Raw genomic sequence first — 26778 nt, 5'->3', positions numbered from 1 at the left:
AATCTTAATGCTGAGCGGTGCATTTCAGGAAGGACCTCCCCTTTCCCCAGGTGGAATAAGAGCAGGCTGCTGTAACAGCGTGAAGCTGGTTGAAATGTTCACACTTCCCCCCTGACCAAGCATAAAGCTCCATTCACAAAGACCCCATCTCAGGCTTCTCTCAGCCAGGGTTTGGAGACCTGATGAGGATGAGTTGGCGTTCCCCGTTCTCTTTGCCAGTTCCCCTAAATTCAGTGGGAGGTGGAGGACGCTGGCCCCGGATGCTTCCAGCTCTGCACTCTTGGGCAGCAGCGTTCACTGTCACACTCACGGGTCCCCTTTCTGTCTCTCCACAGCTTCATTGGCCATTCTCTTGGCAACATCATCATCCGATCGGTCCTCACACGGCCTCGGTTCCGGTATTACCTCAACAAACTCCACACGTTCCTGTCACTGTCTGGGCCTCACCTCGGAACCCTGTACAACAACAGCACCCTGGTTAGCACAGGTAAGGCTCTTCCAGGACTCAGCATTCCTCAGAATTAATCCAGGACCTCCGGGATGCGAAAACAGGGACAGAAGTTCTTTCACAGGGAACCCTGTCCTTGAAGCCTCTTCCAAGGATGCCATGGAGGCAGGAGACCTGGCCTTAGAGGTGTGGCCCTTGTGTCTGTGGGCTGAGTGAGGTGAGACTAGATGTTTCCCAGGATCCTTTCTGCCTTCAAATCTCTGTCAACAAAAGGCTATGTCCTTGACATAGCATGGTGTTGTGATGAAGAGAACAAGGACTCCGAATCATGCCACCTGCATGACAAGCCTGTGATTAAGTCCTGACCAGGACACTTGAGGAAGACTCTGGCCTCAACATTTCATCTCTGTGCTCCTCGGTCTCCCTATTTGAACAATGGAGATTATGTGTGTGTCTGTATCTGTGTTTGTGTGCATGTACATAGGCACCTACACACCGTATATATGTATACATACATATAGCGTATACATGCTTGTGTACATATGTATATGTCAATATGCAATTGACTGGATCAGAGTTCTTTTCCTACATTTACATATGTATATGTGTAAAAGCATGTATATGATATATGTATGTGTATATACATACATACATATATATATATATATATATATGGTGTGTATGTGCATATGTGCAGGTGTGTATTACAGAATTGTTGAAGATTACACACAGGAAGGAAATGAGGTTAGCTAACATCTGTGGAAGGTCTAATATATCAGCAAGAGCCAGACAAAGAAGGGCCTCAAATGACTTGAGACGATGTTAGACTTACCCTGTAGACCTTACAGATCCTATTCATGAGATTTTGGCCGAGGAGGTGACATGGTTCTGTGTGTGGAAGCCCAAGGAGGGCATGTTTTATATGTAATAACAAATCATTTATTAAATCGTGGTCTTAACCAATACCTCAGTAGTCCCTGATGATGCAAACCTATCATGTGGCATGAGGGTCACCCCTGATAAGCTTCCTTGGCTTTGCAGTCGTCCAGTCTTCTGCCACCATGCCCTGTCCCCTCCCAACACTTACACTGTTTCGTCATGACCTGCTCAGTTTAATTTGTTTGCTCTTAAGTTATTTTAGGGCATACTTGTGGACATGAGTTATCTGGCACATTGGCACATAACAAATGGAAGTCCTTTCCTCTCACTCTGTCTCTCCTCCCAAACCCAGGAAGCCATTCTTTGGACAGAAACAAATTTGTTAAACCACATTTTCCCCCCACAGTTACAAAGTTATCTTGCAATATTATAAAATATTTTTTAAAAGAGAGACTTTACCAATAATTTCTCCAATCTAACATATCCAGATTAATTTTACATATTTCATTCTACTTACGTTTGCACACACATATTGATGTAGCAGTCAGTGAAATATATGTACATACTGTAGCTTGCCTCTTTCCTTGTGTTTCTGTCAGATTAATTTGCTTGCTGTGGTTACATAATCCTTACACTTGTCAATGTTAGTGTTTGCCTAAGCATAGCGAAACAGATTAGGTGTTTTGTTTTGTTTTGTTTTTTGTTTGTTTGTTTGTTTTTTGAGATGGAGTCTCGCTCTTGTTGCCCAGGCTGGAATGTAATGGTGCAATCTCGGCTCACTGCAACCTCTGCCTCCCCGGTTCCAGTGATTCTTTTGACTCAGCCTCCCGAGTAGCTGGGATTACAGACACCCACCACCATGCCTGGCTAATTTTTAAATTTTTTTTTTAGTAGAGACAAGGTTTCACCATGTTGGCCAGGCTGGTCTTGAATGCCTAACCTCAGGCGATCCAGGCGCCTTGGCCTCCCAAAGTGCTGGGATTATAGGCATGAGCCACCAAGCTGGGCCAACAGATGAGTTTTGAAATGAGATGTTTATTCCAGCTTCATGGTATCCTAAGTGTATCTGTAAGGATCATTCTTATATTCTTTTTGCATTGAAAATCATTGCCCTAGGCTGCTTTTTTTTTCAGAAGGAGATTGACTGGATTGAAGAGTATGAGTAGTTCCTTACTCTGAAGCCTGTTACGATTTTTGCAGGATGATTTAAGTCCTTGTGCCAGTACATGAGAGGACAAATTTACCTCTAACTTCTCAACTGTTTGGTAGCATGCCTACTTCTCTCTTATTTTCAAGTTAACTACAATTCACAGTTTAACATTTATCTCACCAAAATTCCATCTTACCTTTTGTTTTGTTTTATGTTTTTGATTTTTGTGTTGTTTTTTTCTGCCTAGGCTTATGGCTCATGCAGAAACTGAAGAAATCCGGGTCTCTACTGCAGCTGACCTTCAGGGATAATGCTGATTTGCGCAAATGTTTCCTCTACCAACTAAGCCAAAAAACAGGTCAGTGGTTTCCCCTGCCGCTGCAGATACGAGTTAGAGCTTGGGATACAACTCCTGGGACACAAATGAGCTATAATTCTCCCTTGATTCACTCACGGAAGGGAACAGTCGGGAGGCCCAGCACTCAGAACCTCTTCAGCTCAATGGGAGGCCAACAGCTACCAGAAACTCAGCTCCTCTTGCCTGTTGCCCATATAACATGTGAGAGATTGAGCCAAGGTGTGAGTAAGATCATTTCAATAGCCAGAAGCTATGGCTTCCACTTTGTACCAGTTTTTCAATGTTCTAATTGCATAGGCCCAAGATCTGTGTGCCAGCTTCACCCAGGCACAGGCCCATCTACAAAAAAAGGCAGGTGCAACATTTTCTGCTGATGTTGGCTGTGCAGTGGGAGACGAGGGTCATCATCAGGCAGGCCTGCTATACCTGCACCCGCTCTCTGTAATCTGGAAGCGCATAGAGGTGTTGAAGGCCCTGCCTGCTGCATGGGAATGACCACAGAGCACAGCAGTAACCATGATCATCACTGTGTGGTCCCCATGTCCAGTCGGGGAGTGGATCAGCTGACTGGCTGCCCTGCTCAGTCCCAGCACACAAGCCAGCCTGGACCAGGGTCCATTCTTGGTCACAATATTCCACTGTCCTGTAAACACTGACTCTACTGATACCTCTGGACCTGTGAATCTGGTGTAGCCATGGGCCGATCTGTAAGCATGGCTGAGTTCTTTTCCTGCTTTGTGTCTCTGTGTGTTGAGTTGTCAGACCTATCTTCTGTGGAGGAAGAGGAGGGAGGCAGGACTTGACAGAAGGAGGTGGGACTGCAGCGTGATCACTGAAGAATTCTTCAGGGGTGCAGGATCTGGGGTGGCCCTGGAGAGCTGTCCTGAAGGAGGGCAAAGGACTGGCCATTACATCTTTGTCCTCCATGCTCTTATGTTGGCTAGCTGTTGAAGTAGGCTGCCCTCAGTGTGTGAGCTCTGATGCGGGGACCCACTTCAGTGGAGGATACAGGGCTAAGAGCTGACACCTGCCCACCCAGCAGGACCTGGGTAATGAAAAGATGGCTTCTGTCCAGACAGAGTGTCTGGGTGGTCTACAGTGCTCTGGAGGTTGACACTGGGCTCTGAGGCCTTGGAGGGATACACTGTGATGTTTAATTGGAAGGGTCCCTCTGTCTGCATTGCAAGGACAGGTTGCAGAAGGCAAGATTGGCAGCACAGAGGTGGGTTCTGAGGCTGTTTTCCTAAAGCATGGGAGGTGGTGAAGGCTGGAATTAGGGGAGTGTTGGGGTTGTGGAGGAAGAGCAGAATAGTCAGATTGACTTCCTTCTGGCCTCCTTAATATTTCTAACCCAGAAAAGGCTGTTTTGGTCACATTCTTGTTGCTAATGTCTCTGTGTCCAGAGTAGCTTTCTGTGTGTCTCCTTAGCTTTCATGGCTGATGAGAACAGGCTTCATCTCCCTTCAAAAATGCAAAGGCCCAATGTAATGACTTCTTATAGGCCCCCCGGGATACCTCTGTGCCTTCGGCTGTGGGTTGTTAAACCGCAGGATGGAAGGTCCTTGTGCAATGACACAAGGAGTGTGTGGTGTGTCATCATTTTTTCTCTCTCTGGGACAAGTCTGGAAATTTGTGCAAACCAGAGGGTGTTGAAGTTGAAACTGGGTAAAAAGCACTCACCAGGCTAATTGTTGCAGGGCTGCAGTATTTTAAAAACGTCGTGCTGGTTGCTTCTCCCCAAGACCGTTATGTGCCATTTCATTCAGCCAGGATCGAAATGTGTAAAACTGCCCTCAAAGACAGACACACAGGTAAGCTACATTTAATTTTTGCTTCAGAGAATTTCTGATTTGAAAGCAAAAGTAAACTCATGAAATTGACTATGCCTGTTAGGGACACCTGGGCTATAGGTTTAGTGCTGCATTTTTCTTAGCTTAGTGATAGGATAAACAGCTCATCTCGATGTTATTGACCCAGATCCTCCCTTTGTGTAATAAACAGTCACATGTTTATTAGATTATGAGACTTTTGTTCAGTCCTGTTGTGTGCCAGCCACTGAAATTTATGGTGGGATGTAGGATTCAATGAGACAGGCCCTGCTGGAGCCTAGACAAGTAATAGCAATAAGAGTAAAATGTGGTAAGTCAAAAAATAAAATAATGCCTGAGGCGTTGAGGCAGCCCAGAATTGGAATAAGGCACAGGACAGAGTCAGACGAGTGTCCCTGGAAATGACAATAAAGTAGGTTTACAGGATAGGTAGGAGTCTTCCAGACAATCAAGACGGATGTGGGTGGGCATTCCTGGTTTCCTTTGGTTAATTTGTTTAATTCTTTTTTTTTTTAACATGTTTTTAGCTTTTAATTTTGAAATAATTTTATACTCAAAAAATGTTGCCACAACAGTACAAACAATTCCTGTATGTCTTTTACTCTGATGCCCGATATTGCTGTCTTACATAACCATTGTACAGTGATCAAAATCAGAAAATTAATCTTGATACAATATTATTATCTAATTTATAGACCTTATCAATGTCCTGTCAATGTCCACTCATGTTCCCTTTCTCTTCCAGAATTCAGTCTACTTTGTTTATTTCTGTATCAGGCATATTGATTACTTTTCAAGCAAATAGCATTTTTATTATATTTCAGGGCATTATAAAAAAAATAGCATACCAAAGGTCCAAAGATTTGGTGCTAATTTATAGATGGGCCTATTCCAAATTTTCCTGGCATCTAGAAAATCCGACACAAATATTGATGAAAAAATATTTAAAAATTAGTTTTGATACATAAAATAGCATTGTGCTTTGTACCACCTGGTATAGGTAATGAAAAGTGACACAGGACATATTCTAAAATGGTACTTTTTTCCTGATTAAAAAAATTATAGAATATTTGAAAAAGTTAAAATCACTGAAACAATTTATGATCCTTTCTAGCTCCGCCTCTACCACCACTTACTTTTCATGGTTTTCTTCTAGCATCTTCATGTGTGTTCATAATAAAAGTCATAATTTTGTGTCCTGATTTTATTTAGAGTAATACATTTATTTGTCCATGTTAACAAAAATATCATAAATATAAACACATTTTAATAATTATAAACTATACTTATGCATGTACTATTATTTAATAACTTACCAATTACTGCACATATAGCTTGCTTCTGGAAGGTTTCCTTTTTAGTTATTGTGTGATGAAAGACTTTGCATGTGTAAATTTTTAATAAATCTATGGTATTTCATTAAAATAGATTTCTCATAGTGGTATTATTGGAGGAAAATATTAATGAGTTACTGTTAAAGTTTTTTGCCAAATTCTCTTTGAAAATATTAATAACAGCAACACCTGTAATGTTAGAGTATATCGGTGCCTGCCTATCTCTCTCTACTGTCTTTCAGATTAAATATTAACTTAATGATATTTGCTTACAATTTTTCAGCCTGAATTTTTAAATATTGAGGCTTTTTCATATACATTTTTTATCCATTTTAAAATATTTTCTAATTGCCCATGGGACACCATTATATGCTAAGATCTGTGACAATAAAGAGTCAATGATTTGGTTTTAAGTTCAGACTTGACTAAACACAGCCACTGTCAATAGACAGCGAAACTGTTTCTTTGTGCAGGGATTTGCTAATTTTCCTTGCCTACTTTCTTATCTCCCTGACATAGAGAAGTGTTTTTGTTTACATTTCGACCTTGGTAAAGCTTAAGAATAGAGTTCAACAACTATGACTCACAAGCCTAATTCAACCCACCTCTCATTTTTTTAAAAAAGTTTTATTGAAACATAACAACACCCCCTCAAGGGATATTAATATATGACTTCAGTTGATTAATGATCCTGTTAGTCATCTTAAGAAACAATAGCCCTCTCTTTTGTTAAATTCATATTTTCTGTTACATTTTTACATGGGATCAAAGAATGTGACTTACTTGGTGAATTAAAAAGATTGGAAGACTCGAGATGAAGTTTAGTTTATATGTGATTAGCACTTTTTTTTTCTGGAAGAAGTACCAATATTTTTATTTTTCAAAAAATCTGAAATAAAATACCTCCCATCCTCCTCTGGCTCCACATAACCTTCCAATTTATCCTCTACATTGTCACATAGATAATTTGTTCCTATCCCCTAAGTCCATCAATTTTGAAACAGTGCTATATTTGAGAAAAAAAAATATATAAGAATCTGCTGTATATGTTTGAACACATATACCAACCATTGCTTCCAGGGCTTATTAAACCAATCAAGATCTCAGCAGAAAATGATCTGGTTGAGTCATCATTACGTTTTGAGTGCCTTTTTTGTTTTAAATAAATGACCTTTGACTTTTATTGCATATACAGTTTAAACAAATTATGGTATTCGTGTAACAATAAGATCCTTCTATTTCCATTTATTGACAACATTTATTCATTATTCATGTTGTTACATAATATTCACATACATCATTTTTAGAATATTGTTACATAATCATAAACATTATTTTATTATTTTATTTTTTATTTTTATTTTTTAATTGTATTTGGCCACTGGGGTATATGTGCATGTCCTGTATCCTGCAGGATTGTTGCATAGGTACATACAATGCCATGTGGTTTGCTGTCTCCATCGCCCCGCACTGTTGCCTACATCAGGCATTTCTCCAGGTGTTATCCCTACCCCTCTTCCCCACCCCTCCCCACTCTGCCCCCCTCCCCTCCCATCCAGCCCACCACCTAGCCCTGTGAGTGTCCTTCCCTTCCCTGTACCCAGGTGTTCTCATTGTTCTTCATCCGCCTATGAGTGAAAACATGTGATGTTTGGATTTCTGTTCTTGTGTCAGTTTGCTGAGAATGATGGTTTCTAGGTTCATTCATGTCTCTACAGAGGACATGAACTCATAGTTTTTTATGGCTGCATAGTATTTCATGGTGTATGTGTGCCACATTTTTTTTTTTTTTGTCTAGTCTATCACCAATCGGCATTTGGGTTGGTTACAGATCTTTGCAATCATAAAAGGCCCTGCAGTGAATATATGTGTGCATGTGTCTGTATGACAGAATCATTTATGATCCTTTGGGTATATACCCAGTAATGGTATTGCTGGGTCAAATGGAATTTCTATTTCTAGATCCTCGAGGAATTGCCACACTGTCTTCCACAATGGTTGAACTAATTTACACTCTCACCAACAGTGTAAAATGTTCCTTTTTCTCCACATCCTCTCTAGCATCTGTTGTCTCCAGAATCTTTAATGATTGCCATTCTAACTGGCATGAGATGGTATCTCAATGTGGCTTTGATTTTCATTTCTCTAATGACCAATGATGATGAGCATTTTTTCATATGTTTTTTGGCCATATATTTGTCTTCTTTTGAAAAGTGTCTGTTCAAATCTTTCAGCCACTTTTGAATGGGTTCATTTGTTTTTTAAGTTTGTTTGTTTTTTGTTTTGTTTTGTTTTGTTTTGTTTTGTTTTTCTATAAATCTACTTTAGTTCTTCATAGATTCTGGATATTAGCCCTTTGTCTGATAGGTAGATTGTGAAAACTTTTTCCCCTTCTCTTGGTTGCTAGTTTACTCTAATGATTGTTTCTTTTACTGTGCAGAAGCTCTTAAGTTTAATTAGGTCCCATTTGTCTATTTTGGCTTTTGTTGCCATTGCTTTCGGTGTTTTAGTCATGAAGTCCTTGCCTGTGCCTATGTCCTGAATGGTGTTGCCTAGGTTTTCTTCTAGGGTTTTTATAGTGTTAGTTCTTATGTTTAAATCTTTAATCCATCTGGAGTTAATTTTTGTATAAGGTGTAAGGAAGGGGTCTGGTTTCAGCTTTCTGCCTATGGCTAGCCAGTTTTCCCAACACCATTTATTAAATAGGGAATCATTTCCCCATTGCTTGTTTTTGTCCAGTTTGTCAAAGATCAGATGGTTTTAGATATGTGGCATTGCTTCCAAGGCCTCTGTTCTGTTCCATGGGTCTATATTTCTGTTTTGGTACCAGTACCATGCTGTGTTGATTACTGTAGCCTTGTAGTATAGTTTGAAGTCCGGTAGTGTGATGCCTCCAGCTTTGTTCTTTTTGCTTAGGATTGTCTTGGCTATGGGGGCTCTCTTTTGGTTCCATATAAAGTTTAAAGTGCTTTTTTCCAGTTCTGTGAAGAAGGTCAATGGTAGCTTGATGGGGAAAACACTGAATCTATAAATTGCTTTGGGCAGTATGGCCATTTTCACAATATTGATTCTTCCTAACCATGAGCATGGAATGTTTTTCCATCTGTTTGTGTCCTCTTTTATTTCCTTGATCAGTGGTTTGTAGTTCTCCTTGAAGAGATCCTTTACCTCCTTTGTTACTTGTATTCCTAGGCATTTTATTCTCTTTGTAGCAATTGTAAATGGGAGTTTACATACAATTGTAAATTGTATGTGCTCATGATTTGGCTCTCTGTTTGTCTGTTATTGGTGTATAGGAATGCTTGTGATTTCTGCACATTGATTTTGTATCCTGAGACTTTGCCGAAGTTGCTTAACAGCTTAAGGAGGTTTTGGGCTGAGACAATGAGGTCTCCTAAATATATGATCGTGTCATCTGCAAATAGGGACAATTTGACTTCTTCTTTTCCTAATTGAATGCCCTTTACTTCTTTTTCTTGCCTAATTGCTTTGACTAGAACTTCCAATACTATATTGAAAAGGATTGATGAGAGAGGGCATCCTTGTGTCAGTTTTTAAAGGGAATGCTTCTAATTTTTGCCCATTCAGTATGATATTGGTTGTGAGTTTTTCACAAACAGCTTGTATTGTTTTGAGATACATTCCATCACATAGTTTATTGAGAGTTTTTAGCATAAAGGGCTGTTGAATTTTGTCAAAGACCTTCTCTGCTTCTATTGAGATAATTATGTGGTTTTTGTCTTTGGTTCTGTTTATGTGGTGAATTACATTTACAGATTTGCGTATGTTGAAGCAGCCTTGCATCCCTGGTATGAAGCCTACTTGATCATGGTGGATAAACTTTTTGATATGCTGTTGAATTCTGTTTGCCAATATTTTATTGAAGATTTTTGCATCAATGTTCATCATGGATATTGGCCTGTAGTTTTCTTTTTTAGTTGTGTCTCTGCCAGATTTTGGAATCAAGATGACATTGGTCTTACCAAAAGAGTTAGGCAAGATTCTCTCTTTTTGTATTGTTTGGAATAGTTTCAACAGTCATGGTACCAGCTCTTCTTTGTATGTCTGGTAGAATTCAGCTGTGAACCTGTCTGGACCTGGACTTTTCTTGGTCAGTAGGCTATTAATTGCTGCCTCAACTTCAGACCTTATTATTGGTCTATTAAGGGTTTTAACTTCTTCTTGGCTTAATCTTGGGAGTGTGCAAGTATCCAGGAATTTATCAATTTCTTCCAGATTTACTGGTTTATGTGCCTAGAGTTGTTTGTAGTAATCTCTGATGGTAGTTTGTATTTCTGAGGAATCAGTGGTGATCTCCCCTTTATCATTTCTTATTGCATCTATTTGATTCTTCTCTCTTTTCTTTTTTATTAGTCTAGCTAGCAGTCTGTCCATTTTGTTCATCTTTTCAAAAAACCAGCTACTGGATTTATTGATTTTGAAGGGTTTTTGTGTCTCCATCTCCTTCAGTTCTGCTCTGATCTTAGTTATTTCTAATCTCTGCTTGCTTTTGAGTTTTTTTTTTATCTTGCTCCTACAGTTCTTTCAATTTTGACAGTAGGGTGTCAATTTTAGATCTTTCCTTTTTTCTCATGTGGACAATTTACTGCTATAAATTTCCCTCTGGACACTGCTTTATATATGTCCCATAGGATCTGGTAGGTTGTGTCTTCATTCTCTTTGGTTTCAAAGAACATTTTTATTTCTGCCTTCATTTCATTGTTTATCCATTGGTCATTCAGGAGCAAATTGTTCAGTTTCCATGCAATTGTGTGGTTTTGAGCACTTTTCTTAATCTTGAGTTCTAATTTGATTGTGCTGTGATCTGAGAGACTGTTATGATTTCCATTCTTCATTTGCTGAGGAGCAATTTACTTCCAATTATGTGTTCAGTTTTGGAGTAAGTGCAATGTGATGCTGAGAAGAATGTGTATTCTGTGGATTTGGGGTGGAATGTCCTGTAAATGTCTATTAGGTCTGCTTTGTCCAAATCTGTGTTCAAGTCCTGGATATCTTTGTTGACTTGCTGTCTCATTGATCTGTCCAATATTGTCAGTGGAGTGTTAAAGTGTCCCACTTTAACACTCCACTGACAGGAGTCTAAGTCTCTTTGTAGGAGTCATTGTGCAGGAGTCAAAGTCTCTTTGTAGGTCTTTAAGAACTTGATTTATGTATCTGGGTGCTCCTGCATTGGGTGCATAAATATTTAGGATAGTTAGCTCTTCTTGTTGCATTAATTCCTTTACAATTATGTAATGCCCTTCTTTGTCTCTTTTGATCTTTGTTGGCTTAAGGTCCACTTTATCAGGGACTAGGATTGCTACCCCTGCTTTTTTCTGCTCTCCATTTGCTTGGTAAATCTTCTTCCATCTCTTTATTTTGAATCTATGTGAGTTTTTGCATGTGAGATGGGTCTCCTGAATACAGCATACCAATGGGTCTTGACTTTTTATCCAGTTTGCCAGTCTGTGTCTTTTGAGTGGGGCATTTAGGCCATTTACATTCAATGTGATTATTGTTATGTCTGAATTTGATCCTGCCATTTTGTTGCTGTCTGGTTGTTTTGTCCATTAATTGATGTGGCTCCTTCATTAGGTCATTATTCTTTACCATTTGGTACATTTTTTGCAGTGGCTGGTACTGGTTATTCCTTTCCCTGTTTAGTACTTCCTTCAATAGCTCCTGTAAGGTAGGTCTTGTAGTGATGAAATCTCTCAGCAATTGCTTGTCCATAAAGGATTTTATTTTTCCTTCACTTATTAAGCTTAGTTTGGCTGGATATGAAATTCTGGGTTGAAAGTTCTTTTCTTTAAGGATGTCAAATATTGGCCCCCACTCCCTTCTAGCTTGCAGGGTTTCTGCTGAGAGATCCACTGTGAGTCCGATGGTCTTTCCTTTGTGGGTGACACAACCTTTCTCTCTGGCTGCCCTTAGGATTTTTTCCTTCATTTCAACCCTAGTGAATTTGACAACTATGTGCCTTGGGGTTGCTCTTCTTAAGGAATATCTTTGTGGTGGTCTCTATATTTTCTGGACTTGAATATTGGCCTGCCTTGTTAGGTCAGGAAAACTTTCTTGGATAATATCTTGAAGAGTGTTTTCCAACTTGGATTCATTCTCCCCGTCATATTCAGGTAGGCCAATCAAGCATAGATTAGTTTTTTTCATATAATCCCATAGTTCCTGGAAGCTTTGTTCATTTCTTTTCACTCTTTTTTCTCTAATCTTGCCTTCTCATTTTATTCATTGATTTGATCTTCTATCTCTGATATCCTTTCTTCTGCTTGATAGATTCAGTTGTTGAAACTTATGTATGCCTCTCGAAGTTCTTGTGCTGTGTTTTTCAGCTCCATCAAGTCATTCATGTTCTTCTCTAAGCTGGTTATTCTAGTTAGCATTTCGTCTAACCTTTTTTCAAGGTTCTGGGTTTCTTTGCATTGTGTTAGAACATGGTCTTTTAACTCAGAGAAGTTTGTTATTACCCACCTTCTGAAGCCTGCTTCTGTCAATTCGTCAGATTCATTCTCTTTTTTTTTTTTTGTTCCCTTGACAGTGAGGAGTTGTGATCCCTGGGAGGAGAAGAGGTGTTCTGTTCTTTGGTGGTTTCATCCTTTTTGCACTGTCTTTTCCCATCTTCATGTATTTAATCTTCCTTTAATCTTTGAAGCTGGTGACTTCAGGAGCCGTCTGAGTGGACGTTTTCTTCCGCGGAGGTTGGCGCTGTATCTGTTTTGGCCCGTGAGGGTTGCTGGGCTCTCCCGGGTGCAGTCAGGTGGCTGGGTGGGTGGTCCTTCCCTGGGGTTTGTCTGCAGGTGAGACGGGCCCCGCCTTCCCCGGGCGGCTCTCCCAGAGCTCGGGCTTCCGGGTTAGGGTCGAGCTGGTGTATTTGCTGCCGAGCTCTCTAGCGAGGGCTTCAGTTTGAGCTCTGCCGGGGTGCGGCCTGCCGGTCTTGCGGCCTGTTTCCCTGCGTTCAGCTCTGCCTCCCTCCGTGGGACGGTCCTTCCGCTGGGTTAGTCCAGACTCCGCCCAGGTCCCTGCAACAACCTGCCTGCGACGGGAGGTGACAGATTGGCATTGACTCCCCATGGCCCGCACCGTCCGCAGGGCTCTTGTGGGCCGTGGGCTGCAGGAGGGATGAGGTAAGCACAGGATCTGACACGGAGCACTGAGGGGTTAAGTCCCCCGAGCCTCTGAGCTGGCTGCACGTTTCAGGTGGGGATGCGCCCCTCCCGTCTTGATTCGCTCCCCCGGGCAGCTCCAGCCCTGCACCTCCTTCCCTGGACCCAGTTCCAGTGAGTGCCCTGTCAGTCCCGCAGAAGAGAACCTCAAACCTCCTTTGGAACCGTGAAGTCCAGCCCGCTGCGTCTCATTCACTAGGAACTGCGTTAGGGCGCTGGCTTCTCTAGGCCACCTTGGCGCCCATGTTCATAAACATTATTTTAAAGGAGTATAGGATTGTTTAGCCCACAAACCATGATTTACTCAACCATTCCTTTGATGCTGAATTTTGGCTGACTTGAATTTTCCCTCGTAAAGAATAGTTCATGCATAAAATGTTTGTGGCATAACCTCACATCCTATGATTGCCTATTGTAATGATTGCCACTCTAAAACATCAGTGGGCTCTTGGGAAGGCCCATACCATTTGTTTTAACCCCCAAATTCTTTTCAGCCGAATTGACATGGCTACAACCAAATCCCTAATTATTTCAATTTCACGTTTCAATTCCTTTTACCTCAAGACTCCTACCAAGACCCTAAGAAGAGGGGGAAAAGAAAAGAACCCCAAATATACACCCCCCATAATGGGGAACCCAGCTGTCTATCCCAGTCTGGAAAAGCAGACCTCTAAGTACTCTCCCCTGCTGATAAGTGAAGGAAAAAGGAAAGCAGTGTGAGTCCTTTCACGTGGCATGGGGGAGCGTCCGGAGTGAGGCTGTGGACTGTTAATCTCAGAATAAGCTCTCTTTCATCATCCAAAGTGACTCCTCTACTGGCTGTATAAAACAGACCTGGTTGTTGGAGTGGGTACCCACAGGCTTATCATACTTAACAATTTCCAATTACCGTCTCCACAGTTGGTCAAAAGTAAAATATCCTAGCTTTCAGCATCATTCCAGGATGTGTCTCTCGATGACAAAAAGTTGTCATGAACAGTTTTTCAGAAAAGAAGAACACAGGGCTAGGAGGTATGAATCATGAGTCACAGATCCAGGTGTGCCAATGTATCCATTGCTCAGCAATTCAGTTGCATGGCATGGCTCCAAGACCCCCGTGGCCTGATGAAAAATTACAACAGTCACTTTCAGATGGAAACAGTCCATTCAGACTAACAATTGTTAAAAACAAAAACAAACCAACATAAAGAAAACTGCATTCTCTTTCTGTGGAATTAGAGGAGCCAGATGAAATGCCACATGGCTTGCATTATGTATGACATCTGGGGATGCCTGCTTCCACTTCTCCGTTGAGCTGTGTCTCCAACCCCCAAGATACCCTGAAATAGAACTTGAAACTGTGAGGGTCCTCTCTAGTGTACGCCTCTTTCTCCGCTTCTCCGCTGGGAGCCACAGCTATTATTGAGAAACACAGACACCACCATCCTAGCTTCTGGTGCAAGGCTCCACACAGCCACTGTACAGAATCCCCTTCTGACTTCTTGTAATCTGACTAGACAAAGAGAACTTTGATTTTATTTCATATTTATTTCACTAACATTACGAGGAGGCTGGAAATGGCTACATAGAAAGCCTGTCCAGGAATAGAATTTTGACACATAGGCAGCAACGTTCTCTAGATTCCACTGCTAATTTCTGCACCAGCTTCATATCCTTCTTTCCCCTTTACAGGGCCAGTTTATGCAGAAATGATCAACAACCTCCTGGGCCCTCTGGTTGAAGCCAAGGACTGCACTTTAATTCGACACAACGTGTTCCACGCCCTGCCCAACACTGCCAATACCCTGATCGGCCGAGCCGCTCACATTGCTGTGCTGGATTCAGAACTCTTCCTGGAGAAGTTTTTCTTGGTGGCAGGACTCAACTACTTCAAGTAGTGGCTTTGAGGGAGCAGGCCTTAGGTAATGCTTAAGATAGGTAGAGAGCCTTAACTAAGACCTGCTTTTCAGACCTCACCGTTTCAGAATGAAGCTCGAGGGAACAGCGTTGAGGGATGGAGGCTGGGGTGGAACCCAATGTGAGAGGTGCTTTTGTTTTGGAGATTTGAGAAAACTGAGCAAATAGACTAAATGACAACAAACTTTGTGTGAATTTGTGTAGTTGCCTGGAGTGTCATCCAAGATGCTTTCTAGGAAAATATGAGAGAATAAACAGAATACTTGGGAGTTGGTGAGCTCCCCTTGCTAGCCACTATTGGCTCACTGAGAGATGACTCCAATTTAACTAGACTTGCCCAGTATGTTACTAGCTTATAGCTTTATCATTTCTGATTAAATTAAGTGCACACAAGCATTTCAGAACTCAGGTTAATCTCTGTGCAGAAGTGGAACATATTTGTGTAAATAGAATCCTCAATAGATTCAAATGCGCCAATTGTTCAAGAAAATGTGATGCCCATACTCATATTTTGTCTTCATGTTTTCCAAACAAGAGAGCAAGGAATGCATTATAAATCCCAGTTTTATTTCATAACAGCAGTGAGCAGGGTGACTTAAGGTAAAGAGGGATAAAGGTGATACTATTGTTGAATACAGGTTTGTTACAGAGAAACATGACTCTAAGAACATACTGGACGGTGAATAGTTGCTCCACCTACTTCCACAGACTTTCTCTATGCAGAGCCCTGATCCACAAATTATTTTAGTGATCGCTTACATCTTTGTGTGTAGTAGGGAACATGAGTGAGACTAACCTAGCAGAAGGGGGCACCGAGAGGAATGCACACACGTGTGAAGCTCCTGCTGATATACTTCCAAAGATATGCTATGTTAGCATTCGATGCAACTGCAAAAAATTAAGACCATTAACGTGGCCAGCTACTTCTCTTCTCCATCGAAGGAGGAAAACATCTAAATGGAGGAGTGCTAGATTAAAACCTCAGGGGAGCTCTAAGAAGGGTGCTGGTTATCTTTCAATAGAAATGTCTTCTTGCCTTAGGAAAATAAAGGGCTAGGAAAGGTCACTATGTTGATAAAAACCAACAGATGACAGGGACAAAAGTGAGATCAGATAGGAGGAGAACATCCAGACTGAGGATTCAACACAAACTGTTATTGGAAAGTGACTCAGAGGGAGTTTTGAAAATTACTAGAATGTTTAATGGTAAGGTCTCAAAGACTGAGTATGTTGTATAGGCTAAAGGAAGCCTAAAGCATCATTTAGTTGTATGGAAGAGATTAATGAACCGGGACAGTAGGGCTAAATAAGACAGGAGCCTCATCTTTTGGAGATGAAAGCTCCCTGCTCTGCAAAAAGAGAAAAAAAAATCCCTTCTGAAGTGTGGAAACACATCTAGGACCAGGTTTCTCAGCACCTGGGCCATCACTCTAGGTCACTGATGCCGTGGTAACAAAACCAAGTAAATCTAAGCTCATCTGAGAATTTTAGATCCTCTTATATTAACAGTGTGACTTTGAAAACTAAAAGCAGACCATGGGAAATGAGTCCAGATGGGCAGGTTTGCAGGAGTGTAGACATGTGTGACTCTTTAAAAAAAAAAAAACAGGGAGAGTTGTTGGGGAGAGTTGAATGTCTTGCAAAGGCACACTTGCACACAATGGATTTAGAGTTTCTCAGTGGGTCTTTTCCGAATGCTTGTTATATCCTGGTCATAATGCATTTGAGTTCACTAAGTCCCCTAGTCACTTTCCACTGGGAATTTTCGTCAGGGTTCAGAGCTGGGCATAGACTCTGGTTATTCATAGGAGTGCTGCTGCATTTTCTCTGACACCTGGGAGACATTTGATCCCTAGTCTTGCAGCACATGTTGTTTTCTGACCCAGGCAAGTGCTCATGCTCAGTACCGGACCATAGGTTGGTAGTAGCTTCTCCTTTCTGGCCAAATGATGGGCCCTGTCCCTCTGATGAGTACATTTCATGTATTTCCAATTTTCATCAGCAATGTTCGTCATTCCCTGGTCATTTGAAAGACTGTGTCACCCACGGTTATGGAGCCAGGATGAATCTGATGATCATCACCTTTTCCAATAACCAGATGCCATTTTTAACTTCAATATGCTGTCTGGACATAGTGAGAACTAATGGCAATAAACGTCCAGCTGCATGGTGCACCTCTTTTTTATAGGGGTGCTCTGCTGTCTTTGTAAACCCTCTCTGGCCTCTGAGCATCTATTATAATTGTGTAGAAAGTACATCTCTATATTGTAAATAAGAGTGTCAAGTGTTGCGTGTCATGCCTCATTTGAAAAGGCTTTTTTATGTCTCTTTCTATCGAAATATAGATATCTAATATATAAATATATATATATATACATAAAATATATATAAATATATATTATGTAAAACAGGGACATTCTATTATTGATTGTAAAAGTTATAAACAAAATGCCTGCCAAGATAATGGTCCAGTATGTCTTCATTCTCTGCGTAATTTTTGTTTTTGTTTTTATGAGTTGTTGTTTCCCCAAATGAGACAGAAATAAAAATCACCAATATTGAGATTAATTGGAATTTGTTGTTTATGAGCCAAATCAATCCAGGGAAGCAGATATGAACCTCAAGTCATCTTGGGGCAAAACAAACACCCCAATGGCAGTTTGAAAGCAGGGAGAGTGCTGTGAACCTGAGAGAAGGTGAAGAGAGAAAAGCCCCCTGTCGGCTTCTGCAATCCTCAGGTATTTGCCAGGCAGCTTCCATCCATCTGTGCCAGATGGGAGCACAGAGGTAAAATACACAGTCCCTGCTCACGAGGAACTGGAGGGAGATCCAGTCTTGTTATTACTATTATTATTATTATTATTATTTTTGAGACAGAGTCTTACTCTGTCGCCAGGTGCCAGGCTGTAATGCAGTGGCTCAATCTCGGCTCACTGCAACCTCTGCCTCCTGGTTTCAAGCAGTTCTCCTGCCTCAGCCTCCCGAGTAGCTGGGACCACAGGCAAGCATCACCATGCCCAGCTAATTTTTTGTATTTTTTAGTAGAGATGGGGTTTCACAGTCTTATTTTTACAATGGAATATATCAAAAGCTCTGAGGAAGGCAGGGCTGGTGCTCTCTGGCCCTAGGCATCTACTCCTATTGCCTGGGGAAGGTCAGGAAGGAAGCCTTGAGAGTGGGACTTGAATGGTGAGACTATTTACCTTGCACAGTACCTCACCGCAGGGTGTACTCTTCCATTATATCATTCATTTATTCATGTGGCAAGTCGGCCCTGAGGACCTACCTGCTCTGTGCCAGGGATCCATTGGTAAAATTCAGTAGCTCACCGTCTAGCAAGGAACACAGCTTATCAAATGGGAAATCAAAGTGGGTGGCCCAACAGAAGAGATATGGTTCTGTGTGTGCTCAGAGCAGGGGCATCCACCTACAGTAGGGATGTGAGGGAGAGGTGGTCAGAAAAGGCCTCCAGGAGGGCTTAGCATCTAAGCCGAGACACAGAGGCTGAGTTGGAGCAGGCTCGTTGAAGGTGGGTTGTGTGGATCCCTCCAGGAGGGGACAGAATAAGCAAAGGGCTTCATGTGAGAGCAGAGGGCTGGGAACCTTTGACCACTGCAAAGGCGGATGGAGAATATGTTTGAGCACAAAAGTAGCAAAACGGAGGTGTGAGAAATCAGCTGCCATGCAGGATTTTCTTCTTATATCAGGAGTAAATTTCCATTGTTAACACTAGCAAATTTCCACTTGGTACTGGGAGCCCCTGTGAGACCAGGGCCTGCTCCTGCCTTCCTGTCTCTCTCCACACTTCACCCTCTGGGAGAGATCTGATCCCTCCTGTCTTGGGAGAAGTCCAGCCACATGCTTCACCATCACTCATTTCTAAAATTTTTCTTCAAGAAGCATAGTAGACATGTCTGGTGGCCTTCTCATGAAGAAAAACTCTAACAAATGGCATCATGTAAACACGCTAAAAGAGGGAATAGTCATTTGGTTAAAATTATTTTTTTTAATGCATGGAAGCAATCAAATGAAATTCTTATGTTGGTATTTAAGGGGACCACACAAACTGCTCTTGGATCATAACTTTTTTTTTTTGAGATCGAGTCTCACTCTGTTGCCAGGCTGGAGTGCAGTGGTGCGATCTTGGCTCACTGCAACTGACTCCCTGGTTCAAGTGATTCTCCTCCCTCCACCTCCTGAATAGCTGAGATTACAGGCACAGACCACTACATCCAGCTAATTTTTGTATTTTTAGTAGAGACGGGGTTTCACTATGTTGGGCAGGATGGTCTTGATCTCCTGATCTTATGATCTACCCGCCTAAGCCTCTCAAAATGCTGGGATTACAGGCATGAGCCACTGCACCCAGCCCATAAAGAATTTGCACAGGAAAGTGTTATTTAATCCTCAGCATACAGTTAAGCAATCTGCAGCCCCCAGAAGATTGGGGTAACTTAGTCAAAACTACAGTCCTTCATTCAGCCCCAAATGTTTCCTAATAACCTGCCATGAGCCAGGTGTTGGTCATAAAACTAAAATAAAATAATCATCCCGTCCTGATGGAGGGTATATGCAAAAGGAATGTAGACAGAGCAGAAAGTCACCGGCACAGTGAGTGTGGCCAAGGCCATATCCAGAAAGAGCTCTGGGAGGAACCAGTAGGCAGGTCACCCATGTAGTACATGAATAGCAAAGAATGCACTATAAATAATACCACATAACCCAGGCGTTTCTGTAAAGAAGAAAAAAAGCCTTTAAAAGTGTCATAAGGTGACGAGTGTTTAGTTGGCTCTCACTGTGTAAGATGATGAAGATGGTGGCATCTCTCTGTGCATATGACTACTGAATTGAAAGCTTGCATTCAGATATCTGCAAGCCCCTGAATGTAATTGCCACTTTTTTCTTTCTTTCTTTTTTTTTTTTTTTTCCGTGCCATTAGCTTTCGTTTCACAGCATATATTTCTGAGCATTAGAAATAGCCAGGGCTACTAGGGACAGTTGTGGGTGTGCTGAAAGAAGAAGTGCGGCCACGATATAGAACCACAGTTGTGCTTTCTGTTAATTTTCTTGCAAGGCATCCATCTCAGTATAGCATTACATGTTAGCATCTGGATCTTTTATTTTTCAGTTTTTCACTCACTTATTCCTTACGTGTTTTATTGAACATCTGTTTTGTGTTAGTTCTAGGCTATGTAGATGAACATAAATCATATAATCCTAAACACTAAAAGGATCTGGGATAATGATAAAACTTAATTTTTGCTTTTAACTGTTAGCATCTAAAATAATGAATATCAGAGATGGAAGAGGAAAAATGGGCTGCTTAACAAAGACTCCACCTGCTGTCTAGCATCCTGAACGGTGTTCTCCCAGCTCCACTTGACCAGACAGGTCTTGATCTATGTATGGCAAAGCACAGTCATTGTGGTGACATTATATACAATATTGTGTACAACAGACACACAAACACACACACGCACACACATATATCATTTCTAAATGAAGATAAACCACAAAGGAGATTTTTCAAAATCTTTAAGGTACCATTCTCAGGATTTTTGTACTTCTTTCTCCCTTTCCTCCTTCATTTATCAATTTTACTTTTTTCTTTACTTGTTTCTAGCTTTATTTTCCATGGCACCTGCACAATTGTGCATGATGCTAGTTAAGTCTCAACAGAAAACACTATGGAAAATTTGGAAAAGTGGAACTCTTCCCAGTGCTTTTTATGTTGAATGGCAATAATGCAGTATGCAAGAATACAGAGTTTTCAGTGCACAAACTCTCTAAGCCAATTTTAATTTTTGGGAAAAGGATCCCAGTGACTTCTCTTACACAAGAGAAAACCCACAATCTACAGAACTGAGCTTTTAGGTCAAATGTAAATGTAGGCAAGTTGCTGAATACAGTTCTGTGAATCATTAAACCAGGTTATTTCTCTATATTTGATCTCTTTATGAGCAAATTATGAAGACTTTGTGTATCTTTGTTTCACAGATGTGGTTGCGATTATAGGACTTTAAGAAAACAGTCCTCAAACCCCAAACTTTGTGTCATCACAGGATCAGAAATTCTTACAAGTAAAACAAACCTAGACTCTCGTCCACCTAATGTTTAACAAATGAAGAAGAAAAGAAATGGAAATAACCTACAGTATTTGAATTTGTTGGCTAGATTTTTGCATATATGGTTTCATTTAATCCCACACAACATATAAATGATGCTGGCAGAGGTCAAGTAACTTGCCTACAGTTACACAGCTTAGCAGTGGTAGAGTCAAGATTTGAACTTCTAGCCTTCATTTTATCTTTTATTCTATGATTCTTCCCACCCAGAGTTACTTAATTGTAAAGGTCACATGTTTTGTTGAAATCGAAGCCAATGTTCAAGCCCACGTGTCTAAACCATAACCTTCTGAGCCTTCTATTGTATATTGTCTTACATAAGACATCTATATAACCAATAAATTAAACAGCAAGAAAAACTTATTCAGTGACGAAGCTGGTGTTATAAAACATTGTCAATACTGTAATTGGCTGAACTGTTCTGTTCTTTGCTAATCTTCTGTGTTTCTCAGATTCTCTTTTCTCCTATTAACCCATTCCTTTTCCAAAACCACACACCTTTCTTTCCACAGCTATCTCAGGCCATGCTCTTCCTTCCAGACCTTATCACATTCTACAATTCTCACGATGCAATGGCTGATCATATTCATCTGGATTCATTCCCTTTATTCTAAGGTTTGAATATGCAATAAATGGTTCCTAGATTGTAGATTCTTGCTTCTGGATGCATCTGAGCTCTGTGCCTTACCGTCAGAGCTAGGTTTTCTCACGTTCCCATTAGCCCACTCTTTTCTCATTTCTCATCACATTTTTATCTGTGACCCTATAGATCTCTCACCTATGGATATTTTTTCCTTGAGGGCAGAAACCATGTCTAAGTCTTCCAGTACACCTGGTCCTGCACACACTGCCTGGCACAGAGTCGGTGTTCAATGTGTCTTTGCTGAGAGGTCAATCCTTTGAAAGCTGGTGTTTTCTTTCCAGCCCTTTGTGTCATCCACAGCAACTGATGCTAATGCAAGAGTTTGACATTGGTTCATGTTCACTCTCTAAGCTTCTGAGTGTGCAAGAGAAAAGGAGTTTCTTAAGCTATCACAGTGGAATTGAGTGTAATGTGAAGCATCATTTTATCTTTAGGCATCAGTTTCCTTGGAAAGGCTTGGAAATAGCTAATTGAAATGTAGTTCAGGGGTGTGAACAAGATAGGAAAAGTAGAGATCTGAAACAGTGCCTGTTACAGAATGAGCACTGAAAAGTTTGGGGAGTGGCTTGGGAATGTTTTATAGCAAAAGGTTCATTATAGGGAAGTATCTTTGAAATAAACAAATTAAGATATTTCTTTCATGGCTTTAAAGTGATTTATACATGATGGCTTTCGGGAGATTACTTGGTTTGAATCTTTAGGCTTAAACTTCCATCAGAACATTCCACTGTAACTCCACAAGCTTCCAGACTGGACATTTTCATGTCAAATCAGTGCATGATTGAATGATTCATGTCACACAACTATTTTTCTCTTTAGGGTATATTGCATGCCATTGTTAAGTTGAGAGTTGAGAAAAGGCTGCAACTTGACACGTAGCTGGGAACAGTGTTACATCTAATGCAAGGTGTTCGAAAGATTTAATTCTGCAAATGTCACTCAGAATCCTTTGTATTGTATCAAACTGTAAAGACATATCAAGATGTCTTTTAGCCCTTGGGACATTTCCATAATCAATAAGTTTAACAAGAAGTTAAATACCCTGCTTATTCTTCTTCCCCTGCTTATTCTTCTTCCCCTGATAAAGAAAGCTGAATAGCTATCGAAGTGCATCTGATAACCTATTCCTCTATCTTTGCATATATATATATGCACACACATACACACACACACATATATTTCCTTTTAAATAGTGTACTTCACTTGATCCAAAAATACTGTCTTCTCTGTATACAACTTAACATTAGAGTCTATGATTTTATTTTCATTTGCAATTTTCCTATAATTCATATTAAGTACATTTATTTTTTAAAATATTTAGCGTCTGCTTTCCTCTGTGCTAAGCACTGGTTGCTACAGAAATTCATTAGATGTGACTTTGCTATTCAAGAATTTGTAATATAGTTTGGGGAGATGATGGCCACATTCATAGTGCAGAATAGATTAATGAGGCAAGAGAGCAGGTGAGAACACTGAAACTAATATCATCCTAATATCTCCAAAAGCAAATCACATCCCTGGTATTGGGGTTTTGGCTTCTCATCTGGGTCTGGAAGTCGAAATCCAGTCCAGATGTTATGCTGCCGTGACACCAGCCACACAATTTGGGTAGGATTTCAATGCTCCATTGGGCCATCATCCCCAAATCAGTGCCAAGATAGGAAATGTGTAAAAAGAGAGAGTAAAAGGGGCAGAATACAAACCAATTCATCAAGAAGCACCTCCCTCTGTCTGCAATACAAAGTCTGGATACTCAGTAACTAATCGTAATATTTTTTCTAATTAATAGACAAAACCACATCACTGAATAAATAAAAGGCACACCAACAGGGTCCATAGGCATGCCCACCCTTTGACTTGGCCAAGGGAACCAGCCTGGGGCTTATGTCTATTGATCACACAGGGCAGGGCTCTGTAATTTCTTTTCTTCTATTATTTTTATTTTCAAATGTGACCTCCTACATTGTAGAACGCAAAGAGAGGCAGGGTCTTTTGTCATGGTCTCTTTCTCTGAAAAACTGAATGTATAGCTTGATGCCACTGTGAATCCTAATGCATATTTATTCTGGTTGCAATATTTGTATACAATAATTACAATCTCCTGCACTCTTGCAAATTGTCTGTAAAACAGCCATCATAGTAATTAAAAAGTCATTAGTGCCAATACAATTCTACTATTTTTCTACATTTGTTTTTTGGTTGGCATTTTGTGTAACTTGTGATGTGTACTAATGATAAACAACAATAATAAAAGAAAATCCTTTGACTTTCTCTTGCCAAGACTTTGTGTTTATGGAATGCATAGTAGCCACTCTTTAGGAATGCAGTCAGGGTGGAAGGAGTTACTTCAACATTTCGTCAGAGGACGCATGGCATATGGCTTTTATTTTTGGGAGGCACCCTTTAGAAAGGACCTAGGGTATGCTGGAGTGGCTGACAGAACAGGAGATTAACTCCTAACTGGATCCTGGGAGGACTGGGTAGGGAATGGGATGTGTCATTCCCAGACTAAGGACCTGGTCTTCATGTCTATGTTCAGTGCACCCTGATTACTCAGAGTTTCTAACAATCAAAGCTGCTCACCCAACATACACCTGGAAGAACAGGCTCTGGTCTCTAGACAGTGGCTTTGCTGAATGTGTCTCGTTGACTGGAAGAAGCATGCAATAGGAGGGTTGAATCCATTGTTTTCTGCTGTCCTGAAAGGACGTGTCATGATCAGTGTCTGTCCACTGCCTGTTTCCAATAGAAACCACCCATGATTACAACCACTTCTGGGAAAGGCAGCCCTGGGCTGTTCTGCAGTCCCTGTGGCATGGTGTCTGCCTCACTTGACCCTCCCCACTGACTGTAGCTCATAGGACCAGGGATGGGTAACTGAGCCAAGCACAGAACTTCCGTAAACCAGTCAATGACCTGTGATAGACAAGCAGAACAGGAATGGAGAAAATTGGCCAAACTCTTAAGGATATCTCCAGAAGCTAAACTGGAGGATGTCGTGAGCATCAAGTTTGTGTAGTAGGGGGAGCAAACGGGAATCAATCCGAACATGTGTTTGAGTCACTGTCAAGCGGAAGTGGGGAGCTAGTGAGAGGCAGTTCTGACTGCAGAGGAGACCACGCGGTGACCAACCCCTGCAGCTTCCTTACAGTCCTAACCTCTGCCTCTGTAAGATCACAGGAAACCATAGTCCTATGCCCTTTCAGTGGCACCAAGGATTTTGTATCTGAGTGATATGCAGGGTTCTTAGACAAGGAGAGTTCAAAATCATGTGAATTAGAGTAAAAGGTGTCAGCTCAAAGTATCCGTTTAAATACATATACTTACCAATTTTACAGGTTTTTTTTTTAAAAGATGTTTTACATACTTGTTTCAGTAGAGTCTGTGAAATAGAGAAGATAAATATTGTTTCCCCAAACTTAGAGACAATCTGAGATCCAGAGAAGCTAAGGAAATGAACCCTCAATTTCCAAGACAATTACTGACAAAGAGACTTAAATGTGGCTCTCATCTAATCCAAATATTTTGAGAGTCTACAGAACACTGATGTATAAAGTGCTGGGTAAAGGCACACTGTGGTCTTACCACAGGTGACAAATGATGCATGTGCCGATTCTCTTCTTAGGTACTGACCAAGCTCTGTGAGCCAGGCCCATCTGATGGGTGAGGTGCAGAGTTTTAAGTGTTCGACCAAGATGGTGTTACCAATAAATGTACAAAACCAGCATTCCCGCTCCAATCTCCTCTCTAGGTCTAGTCGTGTCTTCCATTCCAATGTTCATGGAGATGCAGTTGAAGTTACTTTTACAGTGGCTGCTGCCTGGGAACAGCATCCCCAGGGAGGACAGGAAGTCTTGATGGGGAAGCAGGAGGGGCCCCAAGCACCGAGTGAATGGAGTAGATGTGGGGGACATTTTGAAACAATTTCCCAATTTTCCTCAGGCCTTCTATTTCAGAAATCCTTAAGCCACCAAGTAAACATGACATGCAGGGATGTGTGCCGGGGCAAGTAGGTACAATGGTGCTCACTGGACACCCAGCACATGTCAGACAGCAGGCCAGGCAATTTCTTAATCCTCCAAGCCAGCATCGTGATCCATATCTTACAGCTGAGTGGATTGTGCTCCAGCAACTAGAGTTCACACAGGAGTTTGGGTTGGTCTCTGAGACTCTTCATCTTCCCCACATAATTGCCAGCAAGACCGGGATTCATCTGACCCCTTGTAACTTCTCCCTCCTTATCTGCTTCACTCCCCTGTACCTCTTCTACTTCCTCCTCATCTTCTCCTGTCCAGGCCTACGGTTTCTTTGGTGGTCGTTCAGTGCATGATCATGCTACTGCCTCAAGGCATTTGCATGGCAGTTCCCTCTCCAAGATGCTCCTCCTCCGGGGAGCTGCAAAGCTCACTCCTTCTCTGTATCCTGATCTTCATTTCACAGCCCTTCTCAGTCAGGATTTCCCTGGACATCTGATAAAACATCTTACTGCTCTCCATCTCTACCCCAGAAGCTTCATAGCCTTCTTCCTGCTTCACCTTTTCTCCTTGGCATTCACCATCATCCACCTTACTCCCTGTTTATTATCTTACTGGTTTTCGGTCTTTCCTCGCTAGTGTGCTGGCTCCATGAAGGGAGGGGGGTTCGTTTTTCTTTGTGGCAAAAATTCAGAAGCTTTCCACTTCTGAATTCCAGGGCCCTGACACATAGTAGGCCCTTAATAAAAATTTGGTGGATGAACGAATGTGTATCTGACTCACAGTAAGTGAATATTAGCTAACAAATCCCTAATCCTGAGTTCCTTTTGCTAGAACAGCCCCCCGCCACCTTTCCACCCAAGGCTTCTGCTTGAAGTGGTTCTGTCTAAGCACAGGGATCCCCTCCAGTGCCTTCCGATTATCCGCCCCTTCTGCCCAAGGGAAACACTATTTATTTCTGCCT

At 41.3% G+C, this 26778-nt stretch overlaps 1 protein-coding gene across 2 annotated transcripts in view; it reads left to right on the top strand.

The window, feature by feature from the left end:
* FAM135B (family with sequence similarity 135 member B) overlaps positions 1 to 24111 on the top strand; it is a 359177-nt gene extending 335066 nt beyond the window's left edge. For both annotated transcript variants that reach the window (XM_074387183.1, XM_003933681.4), the window contains 4 exons: positions 336 to 487; positions 2725 to 2835; positions 4533 to 4646; positions 14848 to 24111. In XM_074387183.1, the coding sequence (XP_074243284.1) occupies positions 336 to 487; positions 2725 to 2835; positions 4533 to 4646; positions 14848 to 15053 (583 nt within the window). In that variant the 3' untranslated portion in view covers positions 15054 to 24111. The remainder of the gene's footprint in view (positions 1 to 335; positions 488 to 2724; positions 2836 to 4532; positions 4647 to 14847) is intronic.
* The last annotated feature ends 2667 nt before the right edge of the window (positions 24112 to 26778 follow it).

Source organism: Saimiri boliviensis, chromosome 15 (assembly GCF_048565385.1).
Source record: "Saimiri boliviensis isolate mSaiBol1 chromosome 15, mSaiBol1.pri, whole genome shotgun sequence".
Taxonomy (NCBI): domain Eukaryota; kingdom Metazoa; phylum Chordata; class Mammalia; order Primates; family Cebidae; genus Saimiri; species Saimiri boliviensis.
The sequence above is the reverse complement of the archived record's forward strand: the minus strand, read 5'-3'. Positions and strand labels throughout refer to the sequence as shown.